Source organism: Procambarus clarkii, chromosome 45, assembly GCF_040958095.1.
Source record: "Procambarus clarkii isolate CNS0578487 chromosome 45, FALCON_Pclarkii_2.0, whole genome shotgun sequence".
In the NCBI taxonomy this organism is placed as follows: Eukaryota; Metazoa; Arthropoda; class Malacostraca; order Decapoda; family Cambaridae; genus Procambarus; species Procambarus clarkii.
Genome location: NC_091194.1, coordinates 18,422,549 through 18,447,594, shown reverse-complemented (window position 1 = coordinate 18,447,594; position 25,046 = coordinate 18,422,549). Strand labels below are relative to the sequence as shown.

The window sequence follows — 25,046 nt, the reverse complement described above, 5'->3', positions numbered from 1 at the left end:
GCTGCCCAATACTGTCACTATGGCGGTGTGTCCACTCACAGGATGAGTGGCGCTGCCCAATACTGTCACTAAGGCGGTGTGTCCACTCACAGGATGAGTGGCGCTGCCCAATACTGTCACTATGGCGGTGTGTCCACCCACAGGATGAGTGGCGCTGCCCAATACTGTCACTATGGCGGTGTGTCCACTCACAGGATGAGTGGCGCTGCCCAATACTGTCACTATGGCGGTGTGTCCACTCACAGGATGAGTGGCGCTGCCCAATACTGTCACTAAGGCGGTGTGTCCACTCACAGGATGAGTGGCGCTGCCCAATACTGTCACTATGGCGGTGTGTCCACCCACAGGATGAGTGGCGCTGCCCAATACTGTCACTAAGGCGGTGTGTCCACTCACAGGATGAGTGGCGCTGCCCAATACTGTCACTATGGCGGTGTGTCCACCCACAGGATGAGTGGCGCTGCCCAATACTGTCACTATGGCGGTGTGTCCACTCACAGGATGAGTGGCGCTGCCCAATACTGTCACTATGGCGGTGTGTCCACTCACAGGATGAGTGGCGCTGCCCAATACTGTCACTATGGCGGTGTGTCCACTCACAGAATGAGTGGCGCTGCCCAATACTGTCACTATGGCGGTGTGTCCACCCACAGGATGAGTGGCGCTGCCCAATACTGTCACTATGGCGGTGTGTCCACCCACAGGATGAGTGGCGCTGCCCAATACTGTCACTATGGCGGTGTGTCCACTCACAGGATGAGTGGCGTTGCCCAATACTGTCACTATGGCGGTGTGTCCACTCACAGAATGAGTGGCGTTGCCCAATAAACACGCCTCTCAGGGCAAATTAAAAAATTTAAATTAGGAAGATGATCTGGTTTCCCATACTTGTGGAAATTCACCTTCTGAAGCAACGAGTGGTAAAGTGCTGCTCAGTGAAAACAAAGTTCTTTTGCTTCTTCTCTAAGATCCATGTGAGAGATCTCCTCAGGATCCACACGGTCTTCCCTGTATCTTCCTTTTCTAGTTTGTCCTTACCTTTTCTTTTAACAAAGGAAGGAACAGGAACAGACCATTTCTAACTCTTGTTAGCAGGCTGAGAGCTTCCTTACCCGTGATAAGCCTTACCCACAAGTTTCCCCTGGAACTTGACCAGCCAATCGGTTAACAACCAAGTACCCAGTTACTACTGGGTGAACAGGGGCGAACAGTACAGACTGAAGTCCAGAAAATCCTCCTTAGTTAAGACTCGAACCCAGACAAAATCGCTCCTGTGGCGCCGTGAGCAACATGTCCTTTTACAAATAATTTCGCTTTCCGCTCGTATGCGCACTAAAAATTGCCGTAAAAGGAAAATGGAAGCGGCTCGCGAAAATGACGTTTGTCCCGTTTTCTGTTTTGGGTCCTCTGGCTTAGTCTGTTAGGTTAGGAAAGTTTAAATTAACAGTTTTCATGACGTTTTGGAACCTTATGAGAACTTCCTGCTCTCCTAACCTGCCAGACGACCCAAAACTTGCTGTTCTGGGTCATTTCACTGGAAAATAAATTGAGATTTTCACTTGATGAGTGTTACCACTGCGCCACCTTATACTATAGTCCCGGTGATTGTAGGATCCAGCTGTTAGCTCTTGGACCTCGCCTTTCTAACTGTCGCCTTGCTTAATATACTGACTCCTGATCTATTTTTCCTTTAACATATCTACTACGTATATTTCTTTCTAACACAAACACATGCTAGGATGCAGCCCGTAGAACTGTATGTGTGTATGTATGTTTGTGTGTACCCATCTAGTTGTGCTTGCGGGGGTTGAGCTTTGGCTCTTTGGTCCCGCCTCTCAACCATCAATCAACTGGTGTACACGTTCCTGAGCCTATTGGGCTCTATCATATCTACACTTGAAACTGTGTATGGAATCAGCCTCCACAACATCACCCCCTAATGCATTCCATTTGTCAACCACTCTGACACTGAAAAAATCTTTCTAATATCTCTGTGGCTCATTTGGGCGCTCAGTTTCCACCTGTGTCCCCTAGTGCGTGTGCCCCTTGTGTTAAATAGTCTGTCGTTATCTACCCTATCAGTTCCTTTGAGAATCTTGTATGTGGTGACCATGTCCCCCCTAACTCTGTCTTCCAGTGACGTGAGGTTTATTTCCCGTAGTCTCTCCTCGTAGCTCATGCCCCTCAGCTCGGGTACTAGTCTGGTGGCAAACCTTTGAATCTTTACCAGTTTAGTCTTATGCTTGACTAGATATGGACTCCATGCTGGAGCTGCATACTCCAGGATTTGTCTGACATATGGGGTATACAAAGTTCTGAACGATTCCTTACACAAGTTTCTAAAGGCCGTTCTTATATTAGCCAACTTGGCATATGCCGCTGATGTTATCCTCTTGATATGGGCTTCAAGGGACAGATCTGGTGTGAAATCAACCCCCAGATATTTCTCTCTCTTTGACTCTTGAAGTATTTCATCTCCCAAATGATACCTTGTATCTGGTCTCCCGCTCTCTAAACCTATTTTCATTACATTACATTTTCTTGGGTTAAACTCTGACAACCATTTGTTGCACCAGTCCTGCAGCGTGTTCAGGTCTTCTTGAAGCCTCAAGCTGTCCTCCTCTGTCTTAATCCTTCTCAGAATTTTGGCGTCGTCAGCAAACATTGAGAGGAATGAGTCTATACCCTCTGGGAGATCATTTACGTATATCAGAAACAGGATAGGTCCAAGCACAGAACTTTGTGGGATTCCACAGGGCTGTACTTACCTAATTGTGCTTGCGGGGGTGTTGAGCTCTGGCTCTTTGGTCCCGTTGTGTGTGTGTGTGTGTGTGTGTGTGTGTGTGTGTGTGTGTGTGTGTGTGTGTGTGTGTGTGTGTGTGTGTGTGTGTGTGTGTGTGTGTGTGTGTCCAGGCCATCGGGCTCATGTGAATTACTTCCCCGTTTTGCAACTCATTAAGCAAAGGTAAACAATAAAACATAAACAACCAAACAATTACACTCAGCTGACCTTCCCCCTGAACCCCCCCCCCAAATGGACTCCCTCCCCCCCCCTCCCATTCTTCCCCTTCCTTTGTCTTCCTCTCCTTTCCCATCTCCCCTTCCACAAAGTTGCTGGACGAAACCGGTTGGGTTGGCTGGGAGTATTGAGAGTGTGGGTGCGGCGGACGAGGAAGATCGATGACATAGCTGAAGTTCGCTTTTAATACTGCCTCACACGCACTGTGGCGTCCTCAGGAGTACTGATCTGCACGCTCTCCAGTACCGTGTACTCCAGGGGCGCTCCTGTACAGGCTCCAGGGGCGCTGCTGTACAGGCTCCAGGGGCGCTCCTGTACAGGCTCCAGGGGCGCTGCTGTACAGGCTCCAGGGGCGCTGCTGTACAGGCTCCAGGGGCGCTGCTGTACAGGCTCCAGGGGCGCTCCTGTACAGGCTCCAGGGGCGCTGCTGTACAGGCTCCAGTGGCGCTGCTGTACAGGTTCCAGGGGCGCTCCTGTACAGGCTCCAGGGGCGCTCCTGTACAGGCTCCAGGGGCGCTCCTGTACAGGCTCCAGGGGCGCTCCTGTACAGGCTCCAGGGGCGCTGCTGTACAGGCTCCAGGGGCGATGATGTACAGGCTCCAGGGGCGCTGCTGTACAGGCTCCAGGGGCGCTGTTGGACAGGCTCCAGGGGCGCTGCTGTACAGGCTCCAGGGGCGCTCCTGTACAGGCTCCAGGGGCACTCCTGTACAGGCTCCAGGGGCGCTGCTGTACAGGCTCCAGGGGCGCTGCTGTACAGGCTCCAGGGGCGATGATGTACAGGCTCCAGGGGCGCTGCTGTACAGGCTCCAGGGGCGCTGTTGGACAGGCTCCAGGGGCGCTGCTGTACAGGCTCCAGGGGCGCTCCTGTACAGGCTCCAGGGGCACTCCTGTACAGGCTCCAGGGGCGCTGCTGTACAGGCTCCATGGGCGCTGATGTACAGGCTCCAGGGGCGCTGATGTACAGGCTCCAGGGGCGCTGCTGTACAGGCTCCAGGGGCGCTGCTGTACTGGCTCCAGGGGCGCTGCTGTACAGGCTCCAGGGGCGCTGATGTACAGGCTCCAGGGGCGCTGCTGTACAGGCTCCAGGGGCGCTGCTGTACAGGCTCCAGGGGCGCTGATGTACAGGCTCCAGGGGCGCTGCTGTACAGGCTCCAGGGGCGCTGCTGTACAGGCTCCAGGGGCGCTGCTGTACAGGCTCCAGGGGCGCTGATGTACAGGCTCCAGGGGCGCTGCTGTACAGGCTCCAGGGGCGCTGCTGTACAGGCTCCAGGGGCGCTGCTGTACAGGCTCCAGTGGCGCTGCTGTACAGGCTCCAGGGGCGCTCCTGTACAGGCTCCAGGGGCGCTCCTGTACAGGCTCCAGGGGCGCTGTTGGTCAGGCTCCAGGGGCGCTGCTGTACAGGCTCCAGGGGCGCTGCTGTACAGGCTCCAGGGGCGCTGCTGTACAGGCTCCAGGGGCGCTCCTGTACAGGCTCCAGGGGCGCTGCTGTACAGGCTCCAGGGGCGCTGCTGTACAGGCTCCAGGGGCGCTGCTGTACATTCTCCAGGGGCGCTGCTGTACAGGCTCCAGGGGCGCTGCTGTACAGGCTCCAGGGGCGCTGCTGTACAGGCTCCAGGGGCGCTCCTGTACAGGCTCCAGGGGCGCTGCTGTACAGGCTCCAGGGGCGCTCCTGTACAGGCTCCAGGGGCGCTGTTGGACAGGCTCCAGGGGCGCTGCTGTACAGGCTCCAGGGGCGCTGCTGTACAGGCTCCAGGGGCGCTGCTGTAGAGGCTCCAGGGGCGCTCCTGTACAGGCTCCAGGGGCGCTGCTGTACAGGCTCTAGGAGCGCTGCTGTACAGGCTCCAGGGGCGCTCCTGTACAGGCTCCAGGGGCGCTGCTGTACAGGCTACAGGGGCGCTGCTGTACAGGCTCCAGGGGCGCTGCTGTACAGGCTCCAGGGGCGCTGCTGTACAGGCTCCAGGGGCGCTGCTGTACAGGCTCCAGGGGCGCTGCTGTACAGGCTCCAGGGGCGCTGCTGTACAGGCTCCAGGGGCGCTGCTGTACAGGCTCCAGGGGCGCTCCTGTACAGGCTCCAGGGGCGCTGCTGTACAGGCTCCAGGGGCGCTGCTGTACAGGCTCCAGTGGCGCTGCTGTACAGGCTCCAGGGGGCTCCAGGGGCGCTCCTGTACAGGCTCCAGGGGCGCTCCTGTACAGGCTCCAGGGGCGCTGCTGTACAGGCTCCAGGGGCGCTGCTGTACAGGCTCCAGGGGCGCTGCTGTACAGGCTCCAGGGGCGCTGATGTACAGGCTCCAGGGGCGCTGCTGTACAGGCTCCAGGGGCGCTGTTGGACAGGCTCCAGGGGCGCTGCTGTACAGGCTCCAGGGGCGCTCCTGTACAGGCTCCAGGGGCGCTCCTGTACAGGCTCCAGGGGCGCTCCTGTACAGGCTCCAGGGGCGCTCCTGTACAGGCTCCAGGGGCGCTGTTGGTCAGGCTCCAGGGGCGCTCCTGTACAGGCTCCAGGGGCGCTGATGTACAGGCTCCAGGGGCGCTGCTGTACAGGCTCCAGGGGCGCTGTTGGACAGGCTCCAGGGGCGCTGCTGTACAGGCTCCAGGGGCGCTCCTGTACAGGCTCCAGGGGCGCTCCTGTACAGGTTCCAGGGGCGCTCCTGTACAAGCTCCAGGGGCGCTCCTGTACAGGCTCCAGGGGCGCTCCTGTACAGGCTCCAGGGGCGCTCCTGTACAGGCTCCAGGGGCGCTGCTGTACAGGCTCCAGGGGCGCTCCTGTACAGGCTCCAGGGGCGCTGCTGTACAGGCTCCAGGGGCGCTGCTGTACAGGCTCCAGGGGCGCTGCTGTTCAGGCTCCAGGGGCGCTCCTGTACAGGCTCCAGGGGCGCTCCTGTACAGGCTCCAGGGGCGCTGCTGTACAGGCTCCAGGGGCGCTCCTGTACAGGCTCCAGGGGCGCTGCTGTACAGGCTCCAGGGGCGCTGCTGTACAGGCTCCAGGGGCGCTCCTGTACAGGCTCCAGGGGCGCTGCTGTACAGGCTCCAGGGGCGCTGCTGTACAGGCTCCAGGGGCGCTCCTGTACAGGCTCCAGGGGCGCTGTTGGACAGGCTCCAGGGGCGCTGTTGGACAGGCTCCAGGGGCGCTGCTGTACAGGCTCCAGGGGCGCTGCTGTACAGGCTCCAGGGGCGCTCCTGTACAGGCTCCAGGGGCGCTCCTGTACAGGCTCCAGGGGCGCTGCTGTACAGGCTCCAGGGGCGCTGTTGGACAGGCTCCAGGGGCGCTCCTGTACAGGCTCCAGGGGCGCTCCTGTACAGGCTCCAGGGGCGCTGCTGTACAGGCTCCAGGGGCGCTGATGTACAGGCTCCAGGGGCGCTGCTGTACAGGCTCCAGGGGCGCTGTTGGACAGGCTCCAGGGGCGCTGCTGTACAGGCTCCAGGGGCGCTCCTGTACAGGCTCCAGGGGCGCTCCTGTACAGGCTCCAGGGGCGCTCCTGTACAGGCTCCAGGGGCGCTCCTGTACAGGCTCCAGGGGCGCTGTTGGTCAGGCTCCAGGGGCGCTCCTGTACAGGCTCCAGGGGCGCTGATGTACAGGCTCCAGGGGCGCTGCTGTACAGGCTCCAGGGGCGCTGTTGGACAGGCTCCAGGGGCGCTGCTGTACAGGCTCCAGGGGCGCTCCTGTACAGGCTCCAGGGGCGCTCCTGTACAGGCTCCAGGGGCGCTCCTGTACAAGCTCCAGGGGCGCTCCTGTACAGGCTCCAGGGGCGCTCCTGTACAGGCTCCAGGGGCGCTCCTGTACAGGCTCCAGGGGCGCTGCTGTACAGGCTCCAGGGGCGCTCCTGTACAGGCTCCAGGGACGCTCCTGTACAGGCTCCAGGGGCGCTCCTGTACATGCTCCAGGGGCGCTCCTGTACAGGCTCCAGGGGCGCTCCTGTACAGGCTCCAGGGGCGCTCCTGTACAGGCTCCAGGGGCGCTGCTGTACAGGTTCCAGGGGCGCTCCTGTACAGGCTCCAGGGGCGCTCCTGTACAGGCTCCAGGGGCGCTCCTGTACAGGCTCCAGGGGCGCTCCTGTACAGGCTCCAGGGGCGCTGCTGTACAGGCTCCAGGGGCGATGATGTACAGGCTCCAGGGGCGCTGCTGTACAGGCTCCAGGGGCGCTGTTGGACAGGCTCCAGGGGCGCTGCTGTACAGGCTCCAGGGGGCGCTCCTGTACAGGCTCCAGGGGCACTCCTGTACAGGCTCCAGGGGCGCTGCTGTACAGGCTCCAGGGGCGCTGATGTACAGGCTCCAGGGGCGCTGCTGTACAGGCTCCAGGGGCGCTGATGTACAGGCTCCAGGGGCGCTGCTGTACAGGGTCCAGGGGCGCTGCTGTACAGGCTCCAGGGGCGCTGTTGGACAGGCTCCAGGGGCGCTCCTGTACAGGCTCCAGGGGCGCTCCTGTACAGGCTCCAGGGGCGCTCCTGTACAGGCTCCAGGGGCGCTCCTGTACAGGCTCCAGGGGCGCTCCTGTACAGGCTCCAGGGGCGCTGTTGGTCAGGCTCCAGGGGCGCTCCTGTACAGGCTCCAGGGGCGCTGATGTACAGGCTCCAGGGGCGCTGCTGTACAGGCTCCAGGGGCGCTGTTGGACAGGCTCCAGGGGCGCTGCTATACAGGCTCCAGGGGCGCTCCTGTACAGGCTCCAGGGGCGCTCCTGTACAGGCTCCAGGGGCGCTGCTGTACAGGCTCCAGGGGCGCTCCTGTACAGGCTCCAGGGGCGCTCCTGTACAGGCTCCAGGGGCGCTCCTGTACAGGCTCCAGGGGCGCTCCTGTACAGGCTCCAGGGGCGCTCCTGTACAGGCTCCAGGGGCGCTCCTGTACAGGCTCCAGTGGCGCTGCTGTACAGGTTCCAGGGGCGCTCCTGTACAGGCTCCAGGGGCGCTCCTGTACAGGCTCCAGGGGCGCTCCTGTACAGGCTCCAGGGGCGCTCCTGTACAGGCTCCAGGGGCGCTGCTGTACAGGCTCCAGGGGCGCTGATGTACAGGCTCCAGGGGCGCTGCTGTACAGGCTCCAGGGGCGCTGTTGGACAGGCTCCAGGGGCGCTGCTGTACAGGCTCCAGGGGCGCTCCTGTACAGGCTCCAGGGGCACTCCTGTACAGGCTCCAGGGGCGCTGCTGTACAGGCTCCAAGGGCGCTGATGTACAGGCTCCAGGGGCGCTGCTGTACAGGCTCCAGGGGCGCTGATGTACAGGCTCCAGGGGCGCTGCTGTACAGGCTCCAGGGGCGCTGCTGTACTGGCTCCAGGGGCGCTGCTGTACAGGCTCCAGGGGCGCTGATGTACAGGCTCCAGGGGCGCTGCTGTACAGGCTCCAGGGGCGCTGCTGTACAGGCTCCAGGGGCGCTGATGTACAGGCTCCAGGGGCGCTGCTGTACAGGCTCCAGGGGCGCTGCTGTACAGGCTCCAGGGGCGCTGCTGTACAGGCTCCAGGGGCGCTGATGTACAGGCTCCAGGGGCGCTGCTGTACAGGCTCCAGGGGCGCTGCTGTACAGGCTCCAGGGGCGCTGCTGTACAGGCTCCAGTGGCGCTGCTGTACAGGCTCCAGGGGCGCTCCTGTACAGGCTCCAGGGGCGCTCCTGTACAGGCTCCAGGGGCGCTGTTGGTCAGGCTCCAGGGGCGCTGCTGTACAGGCTCCAGGGGCGCTGCTGTACAGGCTCCAGGGGCGCTGCTGTACAGGCTCCAGGGGCGCTGCTGTACAGGCTCCAGGGGCGCTGCTGTACAGGCTCCAGGGGCGCTGCTGTACAGGCTCCAGGGGCGCTGCTGTACATTCTCCAGGGGCGCTGCTGTACAGGCTCCAGGGGCGCTGCTGTACAGGCTCCAGGGGCGCTGCTGTACAGGCTCCAGGGGCGCTCCTGTACAGGCTCCAGGGGCGCTGCTGTACAGGCTCCAGGGGCGCTCCTGTTCAGGCTCCAGGGGCGCTGTTGGACAGGCTCCAGGGGCGCTGCTGTACAGGCTCCAGGGGCGCTGCTGTACAGGCTCCAGGGGCGCTGCTGTAGAGGCTCCAGGGGCGCTCCTGTACAGGCTCCAGGGGCGCTGCTGTACAGGCTCTAGGAGCGCTGCTGTCCAGGCTCCAGGGGCGCTCCTGTACAGGCTCCAGGGGCGCTGCTGTACAGGCTACAGGGGCGCTGCTGTACAGGCTCCAGGGGCGCTGCTGTACAGGCTCCAGGGGCGCTGCTGTACAGGCTCCAGGGGCGCTGCTGTACAGGCTCCAGGGGCGCTGCTGTACAGGCTCCAGGGGCGCTGCTGTACAGGCTCCAGGGGCGCTGCTGTACAGGCTCCAGGGGCGCTCCTGTACAGGCTCCAGGGGCGCTGCTGTACAGGCTCCAGGGGCGCTGCTGTACAGGCTCCAGTGGCGCTGCTGTACAGGCTCCAGGGGGCTCCAGGGGCGCTCCTGTACAGGCTCCAGGGGCGCTCCTGTACAGGCTCCAGGGGCGCTGCTGTACAGGCTCCAGGGGCGCTGCTGTACAGGCTCCAGGGGCGCTGCTGTACAGGCTCCAGGGGCGCTGATGTACAGGCTCCAGGGGCGCTGCTGTACAGGCTCCAGGGGCGCTGTTGGACAGGCTCCAGGGGCGCTGCTGTACAGGCTCCAGGGGCGCTCCTGTACAGGCTCCAGGGGCGCTCCTGTACAGGCTCCAGGGGCGCTCCTGTACAGGCTCCAGGGGCGCTGTTGGTCAGGCTCCAGGGGCGCTCCTGTACAGGCTCCAGGGGCGCTGATGTACAGGCTCCAGGGGCGCTGCTGTACAGGCTCCAGGGGCGCTGTTGGACAGGCTCCAGGGGCGCTGCTGTACAGGCTCCAGGGGCGCTCCTGTACAGGCTCCAGGGGCGCTCCTGTACAGGCTCCAGGGGCGCTCCTGTACAAGCTCCAGGGGCGCTCCTGTACAGGCTCCAGGGGCGCTCCTGTACAGGCTCCAGGGGCGCTCCTGTACAGGCTCCAGGGGCGCTGCTGTACAGGCTCCAGGGGCGCTCCTGTACAGGCTCCAGGGACGCTCCTGTACAGGCTCCAGGGGCGCTCCTGTACATGCTCCAGGGGCGCTCCTGTACAGGCTCCAGGGGCGCTCCTGTACAGGCTCCAGGGGCGCTCCTGTACAGGCTCCAGGGGCGCTGCTGTACAGGTTCCAGGGGCGCTCCTGTACAGGCTCCAGGGGCGCTCCTGTAAGGCTCCAGGGGCGCTCCTGTACAGGCTCCAGGGGCGCTCCTGTACAGGCTCCAGGGGCGCTGCTGTACAGGCTCCAGGGGCGATGATGTACAGGCTCCAGGGGCGCTGCTGTACAGGCTCCAGGGGCGCTGTTGGACAGGCTCCAGGGGCGCTGCTGTACAGGCTCCAGGGGGCGCTCCTGTACAGGCTCCAGGGGCACTCCTGTACAGGCTCCAGGGGCGCTGCTGTACAGGCTCCAGGGGCGCTGATGTACAGGCTCCAGGGGCGCTGCTGTACAGGCTCCAGGGGCGCTGATGTACAGGCTCCAGGGGCGCTGCTGTACAGGCTCCAGGGGCGCTGCTGTACAGGCTCCAGGGGCGCTGTTGGACAGGCTCCAGGGGCGCTCCTGTACAGGCTCCAGGGGCGCTCCTGTACAGGCTCCAGGGGCGCTCCTGTACAGGCTCCAGGGGCGCTCCTGTACAGGCTCCAGGGGCGCTCCTGTACAGGCTCCAGGGGCGCTCCTGTACAGGCTCCAGGGGCGCTCCTGTACAGGCTCCAGGGGCGCTGTTGGTCAGGCTCCAGGGGCGCTCCTGTACAGGCTCCAGGGGCGCTGATGTACAGGCTCCAGGGGCGCTGCTGTACAGGCTCCAGGGGCGCTGTTGGACAGGCTCCAGGGGCGCTGCTATACAGGCTCCAGGGGCGCTCCTGTACAGGCTCCAGGGGCGCTCCTGTACAGGCTCCAGGGGCGCTGCTGTACAGGCTCCAGGGGCGCTCCTGTACAGGCTCCAGGGGCGCTCCTGTACAGGCTCCAGGGGCGCTCCTGTACATGCTCCAGGGGCGCTCCTGTACAGGCTCCAGGGGCGCTCCTGTACAGGCTCCAGGGGCGCTCCTGTACAGGCTCCAGTGGCGCTGCTGTACAGGTTCCAGGGGCGCTCCTGTACAGGCTCCAGGGGCGCTCCTGTACAGGCTCCAGGGGCGCTCCTGTACAGGCTCCAGGGGCGCTCCTGTACAGGCTCCAGGGGCGCTGCTGTACAGGCTCCAGGGGCGATGATGTACAGGCTCCAGGGGCGCTGCTGTACAGGCTCCAGGGGCGCTGTTGGACAGGCTCCAGGGGCGCTGCTGTACAGGCTCCAGGGGCGCTCCTGTACAGGCTCCAGGGGCACTCCTGTACAGGCTCCAGGGGCGCTGCTGTACAGGCTCCATGGGCGCTGATGTACAGGCTCCAGGGGCGCTGCTGTACAGGCTCCAGGGGCGCTGATGTACAGGCTCCAGGGGCGCTGCTGTACAGGCTCCAGGGGCGCTGCTGTACTGGCTCCAGGGGCGCTGCTGTACAGGCTCCAGGGGCGCTGATGTACAGGCTCCAGGGGCGCTGCTGTACAGGCTCCAGGGGCGCTGCTGTACAGGCTCCAGGGGCGCTGATGTACAGGCTCCAGGGGCGCTGCTGTACAGGCTCCAGGGGCGCTGCTGTACAGGCTCCAGGGGCGCTGCTGTACAGGCTCCAGGGGCGCTGATGTACAGGCTCCAGGGGCGCTGCTGTACAGGCTCCAGGGGCGCTGCTGTACAGGCTCCAGGGGCGCTGCTGTACAGGCTCCAGTGGCGCTGCTGTACAGGCTCCAGGGGCGCTCCTGTACAGGCTCCAGGGGCGCTCCTGTACAGGCTCCAGGGGCGCTGTTGGTCAGGCTCCAGGGGCGCTGCTGTACAGGCTCCAGGGGCGCTGCTGTACAGGCTCCAGGGGCGCTGCTGTACAGGCTCCAGGGGCGCTCCTGTACAGGCTCCAGGGGCGCTGCTGTACAGGCTCCAGGGGCGCTGCTGTACAGGCTCCAGGGGCGCTGCTGTACATTCTCCAGGGGCGCTGCTGTACAGGCTCCAGGGGCGCTGCTGTACAGGCTCCAGGGGCGCGGCTGTACAGGCTCCAGGGGCGCTCCTGTACAGGCTCCAGGGGCGCTGCTGTACAGGCTCCAGGGGCGCTCCTGTACAGGCTCCAGGGGCGCTGTTGGACAGGCTCCAGGGGCGCTGCTGTACAGGCTCCAGGGGCGCTGCTGTACAGGCTCCAGGGGCGCTGCTGTAGAGGCTCCAGGGGCGCTCCTGTACAGGCTCCAGGGGCGCTGCTGTACAGGCTCTAGGAGCGCTGCTGTACAGGCTCCAGGGGCGCTCCTGTACAGGCTCCAGGGGCGCTGCTGTACAGGCTACAGGGGCGCTGCTGTACAGGCTCCAGGGGCGCTGCTGTACAGGCTCCAGGGGCGCTGCTGTACAGGCTCCAGGGGCGCTGCTGTACAGGCTCCAGGGGCGCTGCTGTACAGGCTCCAGGGGCGCTGCTGTACAGGCTCCAGGGGCGCTGCTGTACAGGCTCCAGGGGCGCTCCTGTACAGGCTCCAGGGGCGCTGCTGTACAGGCTCCAGGGGCGCTGCTGTACAGGCTCCAGTGGCGCTGCTGTACAGGCTCCAGGGGGCTCCAGGGGCGCTCCTGTACAGGCTCCAGGGGCGCTCCTGTACAGGCTCCAGGGGCGCTGCTGTACAGGCTCCAGGGGCGCTGCTGTACAGGCTCCAGGGGCGCTGCTGTACAGGCTCCAGGGGCGCTCCTGTACAGGCTCCAGGGGCGCTGCTGTACAGGCTCCAGGGGCGCTCCTGTACAGGCTCCAGGGGCGCTCCTGTACAGGCTCCAGGGGCGCTGCTGTACAGGCTCCAGGGGCGCTGTTGGACAGGCTCCAGGGGCGCTCCTGTACAGGCTCCAGGGGCGCTGCTGTTCAGGCTCCAGGGTCTCTGCTGTACATGCTCTAGGGTCTTTGTGTACATGCTCCAGGATCTTTAGTGTACATGCTCCAGAGGCGCTGCTGTACATGCTCCAGGGGCGCTGCTGTACATGCTCCAGGGGCGCTGCTGTACAGGCTCCAGGAGTACTACTATGCACTTGCGGCAACCCTTGTATACACGCTCCCGGCCCCCCCCCCCCTAAAATATATGTATCAGTTTGTGGAGCGTGTATAGGAGCACCACTCTAACAGGTGTAGCAGGGGGGCCCCTTGTGCAGAACACTTACAAAAGGGGGCCCCCTGGAGCGTATATTTCAGGACAATTATAATATTTATAGCTGGAACCTGAAGTGTGTATTGATGCATCTCTAAGACATATATAGTAAGGCTCCCTGGATGTAAACAAGCTCCAGGACTACCACTATAAACTCCATAATCGTACTGGTATATACACTCTGTGCATATACAAGTATAAAGAATATAAAAATTTAAACTCCATAATATATTTAATAAAACTGAAAGTTATGTCCCTGTTACTCCGAGCGTAGTATTCGCTGGCTATGCAGTAATTTTGATTATATAAGAAGAGATTTCAAATATATATAGAGAGTAATTATTATTTTAAAATTTTGGTGAAAGTTCATATTATATTTTAGATTTGGTGAAGAGCTGTGATATACAACCTGAAGGGGCTTGTAGCCATTGCAACATTCCCAAAGCTTCTGAAAATATATATACCAATAATTCCACACCATTACAAACTCATTAAATAATCCGTTGTTATCGACTTATTTCTGCTTTCCAAATATTACATATTGCTAGATACGTAGTTTTTGTTTACTCTTTAATAAATTTTGTATATTGTTAATATTTAGCTAAAAGTTAAATTTGAGATATTCTACATATTTCGGCCAGTTAGTGATTAATATAAATATTCAGCACAAAGTAAATATTTCTATGTGATTTAATATGTAATTTCTTGTGTCTTGGAAAGAGCTGGGCCTCTGGACAATGATAAACTATATATACAAGCAAAGACATTAATAATAATATAACCATCATTACAATTTATATAAATCTTCATCACACAGGAAGTGGAGAACAGATCCAGATTCGGAGGATTTGGAAACTTCATGATCGGACGTTTTGGAGGATTCCCGTTCCACTCGAGCACGACAACCACCACCACCACCACCACCAACAACAACAACAACAGCAGCAGCAGCAGCACCAGCAGCAGCAGCAGCAACAACAACAACCCCTGCAGCACCAGCAACCCCGGTAATGAGGACGGGGACACCTGCCAGACACTTAACGGAGGCATCTTGGCTCCTATAAACGACGTCACGGCTTACAGAGTCGGCTCAGGGAGCTCCTTGCCGCCCATACGACGACAGGTGAGCCCTCAAGTGGCACACGCAAGCTATGTGCACTCCTGTGAGTGCTAGTGGATGCCCATTCTTCTCCTGTGGGTGTTAGTGGGTCCCCATACCTCTGCTGTGGGTGCTAGTGGATGCCCATTCCTCTCCTGTGAGTGCTAGTAGATGCCCATTCCTCTCCTGTGGGTGCTGGTGGACCCCCATACCTCTGGTATGAGTGCTAGCGGATGTCCATACCCCTCCTGTGAGTGCTAGTGGATTCCCATATCCGTCTTATGAGTGCTAGTGTACCTGCATACTCATTCCGTGAATGATAGTGGACCTCATACTCATCCTGTGAGTGGAAGTGAACCCTATACCTATGAGGTGAGTGGCAGTGGAGTCCAGACCCATCCAGTGAGTGATAGTGGACCCAATACCCATTCTGTGAATTGTAGTGGATTCCATACCCCCATCCTGTGAATAGCAATGACCCCGATACCCATCTCATGACTGGTAGCGCACCCCCTAACCGACCCTGTGAATTAACTGGTTAACAAACATTTGTTTTCATATCAACAAATGACAGCACTGATGAGTCGTTACGGAGTTTGTCAGTCCCACAATGGCCGAAGCAACAAGACTCTTGCTGCCTGGCTAAGCAGACCTGCGTCCCTATAACGGCAGAATCCGCATCCTCTGTCCCCAGGAGGTTAACAGTCGTCGAGGGAGCGTGTCGTCCTCCAGGAGAGGGTCAGGGTCGTTGCGGTCAGCGAGGAGCGAGGAACGACTGCCGGTGCGGACCAGCGACACCACCTCCAGTTACCAGCGGCCCATATACCCAGCCAGGACCACACGCCGGGAGGATTTCATGTGAGTTCCTCTACCTCTGGACTCCTTGTATTGTCTTATGTCTCGTGGCCTCGACGGGGTCAGGAAGCCCTGAGGGCCACCGTCTCTCGTGGCCTCGACGGGGTCAGGAAGCCCTGAGGGCCACCGTCTCTCGTGGCCTCGACGGTGGTCAGGAAGCCCTGAGGGCCACCGTCTCTCGTGGCCTCGACGGTGGTCAGGAAGCCCTGAGGGCCACCGTCTCTCGTGGCCTCGACGGGGTCAGGAAGCCCTGAGGGCCACCGTCTCTCGTGGCCTCGACGGGGTCAGGAAGCCCTGAGGGCCACCGTCTCTCGTGGCCTCGACGGGGTCAGGAAGCCCTGAGGGCCACCGTCTCTCGTTGCCTCGACGGTGGTCAGGAAGCCCTGAGGGCCACCGTCTCTCGTGGCCTCGACGGTGGTCAGGAAGCCGGCGTCTTGTCAAAAGTCCCCTATTATTCCTGAGAATTTTTCGAGTTGAACTTTAAACTGAAGTAATGTCTTGGCATTTATAGCATGTTGTGTGGCATTGTGCACGATCGAGCTTCAGCTCATGGTCACCGCCTTTACAACTGTCGGTCGTCAATTACAATGCTTCCCAAAGTCTTTGTTTCTCGTCAATTCTGATTTTTATAAAACTACAGGTTTCTTCCCATTTACTATGTGCCCTTATGTTGAAGTGCTTCCTCACTCTTACTGTGGCTCATTTGCATGTCCTCTACATCTGTCTTCATTCTACTGATACCCATGAGTATTTAGTATGTTTGGATCATGTCCCCCCTCACTTTTATTCATTCACGTGAGCATATCACATGTTTGGATTATATCCTCTCAGTGTTTGGAATATATCCTCTCAGTTATATATATCTTAGAATATATCCTTTTCCGCCGTTGAGGATTTCCCTCATTTGTGAATCTATAATTTTTCGATTTTTATCGTATGATTATATATTAAGATTAAAAAAATCCACAAGGGCCTGGATGAGGGTTCGAACCTATGCGCTGGATGTTCCCAGACGCGCTCTAGTCAACTGTACCACCACATGGTAAGAGCATTGTAACCTGGAGAGTTACAGCTGCCACGAGGAGCCCGAGGCGTCCACTGTAGCCTAACCGGGGGAAAACAGAATTTCACCCCCCCCCCCCCCCCCCCCCCCCGCCCCTCATGCACTCCGGCTCTGTCAGCCAAATAGTTCTGACCCTTGTGGATTTGTTCATTTGATTTATCACGTTATTGTGCTTTCTGTGGTGTATTATTAAGATTATTCCATGCTTTCAACTATTCACGCGTTCACTGACGAAATCTTTCAGGAGTTTGAAAGAAATCTCACTGACGAAATCTTTCAGGAGTTTGAAAGAAATCTCACTGACGAAATCTTTCAGGAGTTTGAAAGAAATCTCACTGACGAAATCTTTCAGGAGTTTGAAAGAAATCTCACTGACGAAATCTTTCAGGAGTTTGAAAGAAATCTCACTGACGAAATCTTTCAAATCTATCGAGGAATTCTTTCCTTGATAATGGTAGGTTAGTTTGTGTTATTATATTGTTTACGAGCTTGGAGACTTATAGAAAACCTCGTAGTGCTTCGGAGTTTATGTGTTTTTTTAACTGTAAACAGAGATACCGAGCTATAGCAAGATGTACAGGTTTCGTAAATAGACACTTAGGTTCTTGATGAATTCTGACCTTAACCAAGGAGCCATTTAGGATGCAATACACCACTTTAGGTATTACCAAATTCTGGGGTACATGCATAGAAGCGCGCATACATATTAATACATACATACATTCGCATAAATATACATTTACATGAGGAAATATTGAGGCAGTATGAGATAGAACTCTGGGTGCCTGGACTTCCCAGTATGCTCATATGAATATTAATCACGTGTTTATTTTCGTGATATACACACATATGTATATAAACCTACATTTACCCGTATGTAAACACACATACAACACAACACATACATAAGTCTTACACAGATGCATATACACACAACCCCGTGTAGCCCTCTGGCGGTGATCTTGACAACAAGAGTCTCTCCACTACAGGCAAGACATGAGGCGAGCCAAGGAGACGAAGACCTACACAGAGATGAAGAAGTTCTATTTCGACACCTTCGAGTCTTACGCCAGCATCTGCGCTACCTTCAAGGTATATAAATCCACCCCCTTCCCCACGTACATTAAGGTAGGGATTACCTTTAACTATTTAATCGAGGATTTGTGCCTCTTCTGATTTGCTATTTCTAATTTTAGGGCCGAAATTTGATATCTGGGAGGGGATTTGGAATTTTGTGTAAAGGATTTTGCATTATTTTGGGGAGGGGGCAGAATTTTCAGTTTTTTGGGGGGAAACTGATTAGTTTTTGTTTATGGGAATTTATGATATATGAAAGGATTTTTAATTGTGTAGCATTATTCTTAGTTATATTGACGTCAGGTTGTCCTGTATCCCAGTCAGGTACCATCGCATCTCTCCCAGGTCACTGAGTGGGATTTTTCCTTGGATTTTCTACCCAATAGGCCTGAACCTAAACCGTCACTTGTATACCTCTTTCTTGTTCTAAGTACCTCCCATTATTTTAAGTTCACTATTCTTACATATTTAAAGCAATTCCTACTTTGATACTCTCTTTGGTTGATTCTTTATAAGTTACTGCCTGTTACACAGTTTTTACACTAACCCGATATTAACCTAATCTCGGGTTAGTGTAGTGTAGTATAGCTATGAGTTATCACCACACTTGTACGTTATGTCCCCGCATGTCATGGTTAAGTCGGTAGTGTGTATCCCTTGGGAGACTATGGATGGAGAGCTGGGCTGCGATGCCACTGCAGCCTCAATATTTTCTCAAGGTTACTGCTTACTTGACGTTGCGCGTATATGGCGTATCAATGTCTAAAGAATTAAGGCCGCCCCAATACCTCGCTGACCAGTCCATATACTACGTTCGGAGTATGTACTCGAAACGTAGTATACTGAGTTTTCCCGTTTTCTAGAAGTGTATAGTATACTGAGTATACCCCCGTTTTCTATATGTATATTCAGTTTCCTATAGTTTTCGACAAAGTACAGGATTAAAGTATAATTATTGGAACAAATTATTATCTTATTAAATTCCATCGCCCTCACCCTATTTCATCTCGGTTACTGATGTATTGAAGGTAAATATTGTGTTCTTGCAGAGAGATCCGGATTACGATGGCGCTCGCGTTGACGATCCGGGTGTTAAGATGGAGCTTGTGTACACTGTTCACGACTCCATACGAGAAATGGTCAGTATTGGTACACAGGTTGTATGTATACGTGTGGGTGCGTGTATACATGTGTGGCAATGATAACCAAACTACACATCAGAAAATGGAGAAATTAAGACATTTCGGTCCGTCCTGGACCATTATGAAGTCTTGTAATATACTTGATAATTGACACACCCTCATACTCATGTGTGGGTATGTGTGTGTAAGGTATGGGAGGACATGTGTGAGTGTGAATACAGGACGCTTGTACATGTGTATATGTGTGTGGGTGTATAACCTGTGTGGGTGTATAACCTGTGTGTACATGTGTGGGAGTATATCCTGTGTGTACATGTGTGGGTGTATAACCTGTACTCACCTAGTTGTGCTTGCGGGGGTTGAGCTTTGGCTCTTTGGTCCCGCCTTTCAACTGTAAATCAACTGGAGTACAGATTCCAGAGAGTACTGAGCTCTATCATATCTACATTTGAAACTGTGTATGGAGTCAGCCTCCACCATATCACTGCCTAATGCATTTCATCTGTTAACTACTCTGACACTGAAAAAGTTCTTTCTAATGTCTCTGTGGCTCATTTGGGTACTCAATTTCCACCTGTGTCCCCTATTTCGTGTTCCGCCCGCGCTAAAGAGTTTGTCTTTGTCCACCCTGTCAATTCCCCTGAGAATTTTGTAGGTGGTTATCATGTCTCCCCTTACTCTTCTGTCTTCCAGGGACGTGAGTTTCAGCTCCTTTAGCCTTTCTTCATAGCTCATACCTATAGTTCCGGAACGAGTCTGGTGGCATACCGCTGAATCTTCTCTATCTTTGTCTTGTGTGGGTGTCTGGTGTGTACATGTGTGGGTGTGTACAGGCTCCGTCTGCATGTATGTGTGTGAGTACATGCTCCGTTTACATGTGTGTGGGTATGTATGTATGCGCAGGCTGTGTACTCACCTATTTGTACTGTTGGGAAGTCCAGCTATTGTTCTCCTCTCCCGCCTGTATGATTCATCCTCCCCGCCTTGTAAATACCCAGAAGAAGTCCTAATACGTTTTATAACACTTTAGAGGAGGCAAGATGCCTCAACGAGAAGAAATTTATGTTTAAGTTTCACTCGGGAAGAAGCCTGAAAGCGACTCCACCATTAAAATGGCAGTGCGCCTCAAAGGGAAGGGGAGAGGAGAAAGTCGGGTTTTCCCGCTCGAGGAGACCACCAGAGCATTGTGGGTACAGAGCCAGGTTGTGCATGATTGGTCGGTGGCGATGGGGGGGGGGCTTGGCTAGGCAGACCAATCGCGAAGCTCCCCGGGTGTGACGTGGAGTGATGTCAGGTAGTGGCGGGAAAACTATCGTCACTCGCTACCAGGGATGAATCCGAGCAGAGGTGCTGTTCAGAGGTCCCCAGTTCTGGAGAGGAATTGGCGTCCAGTGTACGAAATCTCGAGCAGCTTTCGAGTGTCAATGAAGCGGAGCGTCCAGTCGACTTCCAAGGGAGTACAGTAAGGAGCTGGACCTTGATTCACAAAGCTCCATGTATTTCTTCGTAAGTATGTGTGCTACGAAGGTTCCTAAGTACCGGCTAAGAACGTGCCAAAGTGCAATTCAGAAAAGTGTACTTATGAAGATTTTAAGTAGTTCACTTGGGTTTTGCTAGATGTCACTAGGACTTTTAGTTTGGCCAATCAGAGAGAAGGTAACATTTTTCAACTTACAGCTGTAGCCAATCACGACGCTGGCATATCAGAGCTTATCTGTGATCACTTGCCACTTATTTACGTCGAATTTTCAACTTGTACAGTCAGCACTGACATTGTAGTATACAAATGTTACATTTTTTGTTTACGTACGTAATTCTAAGAGATAGTGTATAGCTGCCCTTGTCGCTCCCAAGACTTGAGAAACGATGGTATTTATTTACGTATATATTTACCTAAATTTACCCAAGGGCCACTAACTATCTAGTGGACTCGACGAGGACAGAAAGCCGGGGGCTTGTTTAAAGTCCCGCCAATTATCCTAATGATATTTTCTAGCTGGATTTGGCATTTACGGCTTCAGCGGGTAGGCGGTTCCATGGGTTTATAACCCTCTGGGTGAAAAAAAATGTTTTCAGTCCTGCTTGAGAGGACATACTCTCTAACACTATGTGATTGCCCTGTTATCAGTGACTTCACACCAAATGGTATGAAGTACTTTGAGCACTGTAATTACTTCATACACTCAGGAATATTGGAACATATTCTTGTGCTGCACCCAGATTTTGCCAGTGGAGGCTAATAGATCAGCCTTACATTTCATGTTCTCTCCTGATTACATGTATAACTGGCCGTCCTGTGAGGTGAGGATGTTGGATGAGCTTGTAGCTGGTTTTTTATCTACACTGTGTGGTCCTTCATACAGAATAGGGAAGCAGCACATGGCTGTGTATATGTAAGCTTGTTAAAAAAATGCAATGTTTAGGAGGAATCTTGTAGAAACTAGCAAGAGTAATTATAATATAATGTTTCCGTGATTCAGTGCTTACCTCTTGTGAAAATCGTGAAGTTGTTATTTAGTCAGAGTTGATTTGTTTTTTGTATTGAGGCTGGTATTTTCACCCTTGATTCCATGTATGACTAACCATCCTATGAGATGGGAGTACAGTATTAGATGAACTTATAGCTAGTTTCTGATCTACACTGCGTAATCTTTCATATAGAAGAGGGTAGCAGCACATTGCTGTGTATACCTAAGCTTCTTAATAAAAAAAATCAGTAATAAAGATTTTAAATTAGATTTTATATTATTACCAGTATTATCCTTATTAAATCATGTTAACCATGGATCATTAAGATCTCTTGTTGATATGTAATAGTTATATTTCTTTTGTATCATTCATTAAATTGTTCATTATGTCTCAATTTTTCACTTCTTTGGATATACAGTACAAATGATAGTTTAAACAACCCATAAATATTTGTTGCATTATATTTTTTTTATTTAAATAACTGGATCAATATTTTTATAGCTGACAGGATTTGTTTTATTCACAGGTGCATTATCTGTTAAAAAAAATTAGGTTTATTGTTACACACAATGATGCTACATAGCCTTCTTGGCTTGGTGCCTTCTTTTGATAATTACTTACTTATTGTTACACACAGCCAAATTGTGTAACAGGAAGAGGTCTTGGACCCCTACTTCCCCCTCTCTTTTTTAACAGGCCATAATAGTCCATATAATCATAATTATAGGCCTAAGTATTCAATGACCAAAGTTTTTGAAGTTTTTACTCTTACTCTTACCTAACATCATTTGTGCAGCATATTTTTCTTTTATGTCTCACCCAGATTTAATTTCAAAATAAAACCAAACAATATAAATTAAAAATGGGTATGTATAGCTAAGGTACACCCCCCTAGCTATACTTATTGCTAAGTGAATAGGGGCATTTGGTGATAGTAAATGCTCCCTCTAGCCCAGGATCATCACCTCTCATATATCATGCTCACCAGTGTTTATTTACTTAATAACTACTGGTATAATCTTTAGCTATAATAAAACTAATTCTAATACCATAAAAGACATATGTACTACAAGTTTCAAGCAGAGAATGCATATATAGCTAACACGAAGGACTCCTTCTTGAGTGAGACTCGCCAGCTAAAATGTTATTTTATAATAAAATCGATCCTCCGTGTTGTGTAGTAGAGAAAAATTGAGTTATATCCAGTTTACTTAAAGCTACGAGTGGTCGAGAGCAACCTTAGTGCGACGGTGTGTACTTACGAAGATTTTGATACTTAGATGCCAACCTGAATACCGCCGGAGCCGCTAAGAAGGAAAACGTTCGTAAGTATGTATGTAACTGTTTCGTGAATCTGGGCCCTGGTCGGTGAGAGAAGATCACCAGATTTTCGAGGATGTGGAGCTCCAATGATTGCCTTGAGAGGCGGCGCTGGGGGGGTTAAGGTACATTCCGCAGGCCGTTTCCTGCAGTGGAGCAGTGCCGAAGAGATCGGTGGCTGAGTCCTGGTCCGGTATGTTAGTGAAGACACTCCTGGGAAGAAGTCATACTACATGACTACGGCAGAAGCGGCGGAAAAGTATTAGAGTGTGATGAAGCCCGGGAGACCAAGCAACATTGGCTGTTATCTAGCAGTCTGTGAGTGAATGTTCGTAATAGAGAGTGCCTGTCGTGTGATTAGGAGACGTAGCGTGTCGGCCGCCGAGGGAGGAGACGTGGCGGAGAGCAGACCCACCCAAACTTCGTGGAGACCTGAGGAGCTACTATTCTCTACTACGACCAGTTGAGACTATAGCTTCCAGGGACGCTTTATAAGGTAGATAAATTTGCCCTCCCATTCCCTCCCCCCCCCCCCCCCCCCATTCCCTTGCTGTTAGGAAGTGCATTATTAAATATTAAGGTACGAGGCAGAAAATATGTGAGGAGTAAGGCCGGACATAGTGAAATTAAAGGTTGTTCTTTTATGGCAGTGACTCTGATTTTATATTATTAATTATGTGGAGATCCTGTGTGCTGCATATTATTTGAGTGATGTAAAAGGGCCTAAATGTTGTAGAAAACGGTTATAGAAAAGATAGCCTCGTAATTCATAATTTGTGGTAGCCGTGGAGTGTTGCCATATTAGTCTAACTTCACTAATGTGAAGAGTGTTGCCATCTGACAAAATAAGCGAGATTTTTACGGCCCGTCATTATGCTGTCTCATTTGGGTAAACAAAACTAATTTGAACACGGTGTTTATTTCCTCCCCTTCATTTCTCTGTATTTTGTTTTTTGGGTCTACTGAGCACCACTCACTAATGAACGAGTGTCAGACTGGACAAGAATAAATACAACTGCACATGAAGAAATTATCTGGCCGCAGGTGAGTGCCGGTCAGGTTATCTTGAGATGATTTCGGGGCTTTAGTGTCCCCGCGGCCCGGTCCTCGACCAGGCCTCCACCCCCAGGAAGCAACCCGTGACAGCTGACTAACTCCCAGGTACCTATTTACTGCTAGGTAACAGGGGCATTCAGGGTGAAGGAAACTTTGCCCATTTGTTTCTGCCTCGTGCGGGAATCGAACCCGCGCCACAGAATTACGAGTCCTGCGCGCTATCCACCAGGCTACGAGGCCCCTGGTTGGCCCCGAGGCCAAAGGATGGCGACCTTTGCCACATATATCCTTATGTGGCGGGCAGGTCGGCCTGGTCAAGCTTAAATCTTCGTGTCCGCGGGTACACTAGCAGGCAGACACAGGAGTCGTCGACCTACCCAACTCTCCACGAGGGGGGCAAGACTGGGTTCATGGGAATTCAACTCCCTGGATGACAAAGGTGCTCCACAAGGGGGGGACAGATGCACCGAGGGAAAAGGGAGTAAGACGCCAAGAGAGAGGAGCGCTAGAGAGCATCTGTACGTCGAGTACTCTAGTGGTACATCAGCTCATAAAGTAGAATACACGCCACACTATTCACCTATTTGTGCCTGTAGGATCGAGCATTGGCTCTTGGATCCCGCCCTTCTACCCTCCAGTTTAAAGAAATGACTCCTGTCCTATTTTCCTATCATATCTAGTTTTAAAATTATGAATAGAATTTGCTTCCACAACGTGCTCCTTTAGTTCATTTCCCATTACTAAAGAAAACTTCATAACATCTTTATGACTCATTTGAGTTTCTAGCTTCCACCCATGTCCCCTCGTTCTGTTAGTATTCAAATCTCCGTGGTATTCACAGTCTCCGTGGTGTAGTGGTAAGACACTCGCCTGGCGTTCCGCGAGCGCTATGTCATGGGTTCGTATCCTGGCCGGGGAGGATTTACTGGGCGTAATTCCTTAACTGTAGCCTCTGTTTAACGCAACAGTAAAATGTGTACTTGGATGAAAAAACGATTCTTCGCGGCAGGGGATCGTATTCCAGGGACCATAGGATTAAGGACTTGCCCGAAACGCTACGCGTACTAGTGGCTGTACAAGAATGTAAGAACTCTTGTATATATCTCAAAAAAAAAAAATAATGTTTAGTGTGATTAATCACATTCAGTGTGAACATTTCGTATATTTCCACTCAATCAATCACCCTAAGTATTTTATATGTTTCTATCATATCCCCCCGTTCCCACCTTGTTTATAGTGTCATCAGATTCAGTTCCTTCAGTCGCTTTTCATACCCTATCCCTCGCAACTCTGGGACGAGCCTTGTCGCAAATTTCTGAACCTTTTCCAGTTTCCTTGTGTGTGTTTCTTTAGGTGTGGGCTCCATGATGGCGCGGCATACGCTAAGACTGGTCTCACATAGGCAGTGAAAAAGCACTCTAAATGCTTCCTCACTTAGGTTTCTGAATGATGTTCTAATTTTTGCCAGTGTAGAGTACGCTGCTATTGATATTCTATTTATATGTGCCTCAGGAGTTAGATTAGGTGTTACGTCCACGCCCAGGTCTTTCTCGAATCGTCACAAGTAGGAAGTTTCCCTTCATTGTGTACTGTCCCTTTGGTCTCCTATCACATAGTCCCATTTCCATAACTTTACATTTGCTCGTGTTGAACTCCAGTAGCCATATTTCTCTGACCATCTCTGCAACCTGTTCAAGTCCTCTTGAAGGATCCTACAATCCTCATCTGTCACAACTTGTCTAATTAATTTTGCGTCATCCGCGAACATCGACAT

The 25,046-nt window shown here is 54.0% G+C and overlaps 1 protein-coding gene across 1 annotated transcript in view; it reads left to right on the top strand.

The window, feature by feature from the left end:
- LOC123769734 (probable E3 ubiquitin-protein ligase HECTD2) overlaps window positions 1-25,046 on the top strand; it is a 133,246-nt gene that overhangs the window by 92,030 nt on the left and 16,170 nt on the right. Inside the window, exons 5-8 of the mRNA XM_069301481.1 lie at window positions 14,009-14,314; window positions 14,985-15,148; window positions 17,198-17,300; window positions 18,335-18,424. Of these exons, the coding sequence (XP_069157582.1) occupies window positions 14,009-14,314; window positions 14,985-15,148; window positions 17,198-17,300; window positions 18,335-18,424 (663 nt within the window). The remainder of the gene's footprint in view (window positions 1-14,008; window positions 14,315-14,984; window positions 15,149-17,197; window positions 17,301-18,334; window positions 18,425-25,046) is intronic.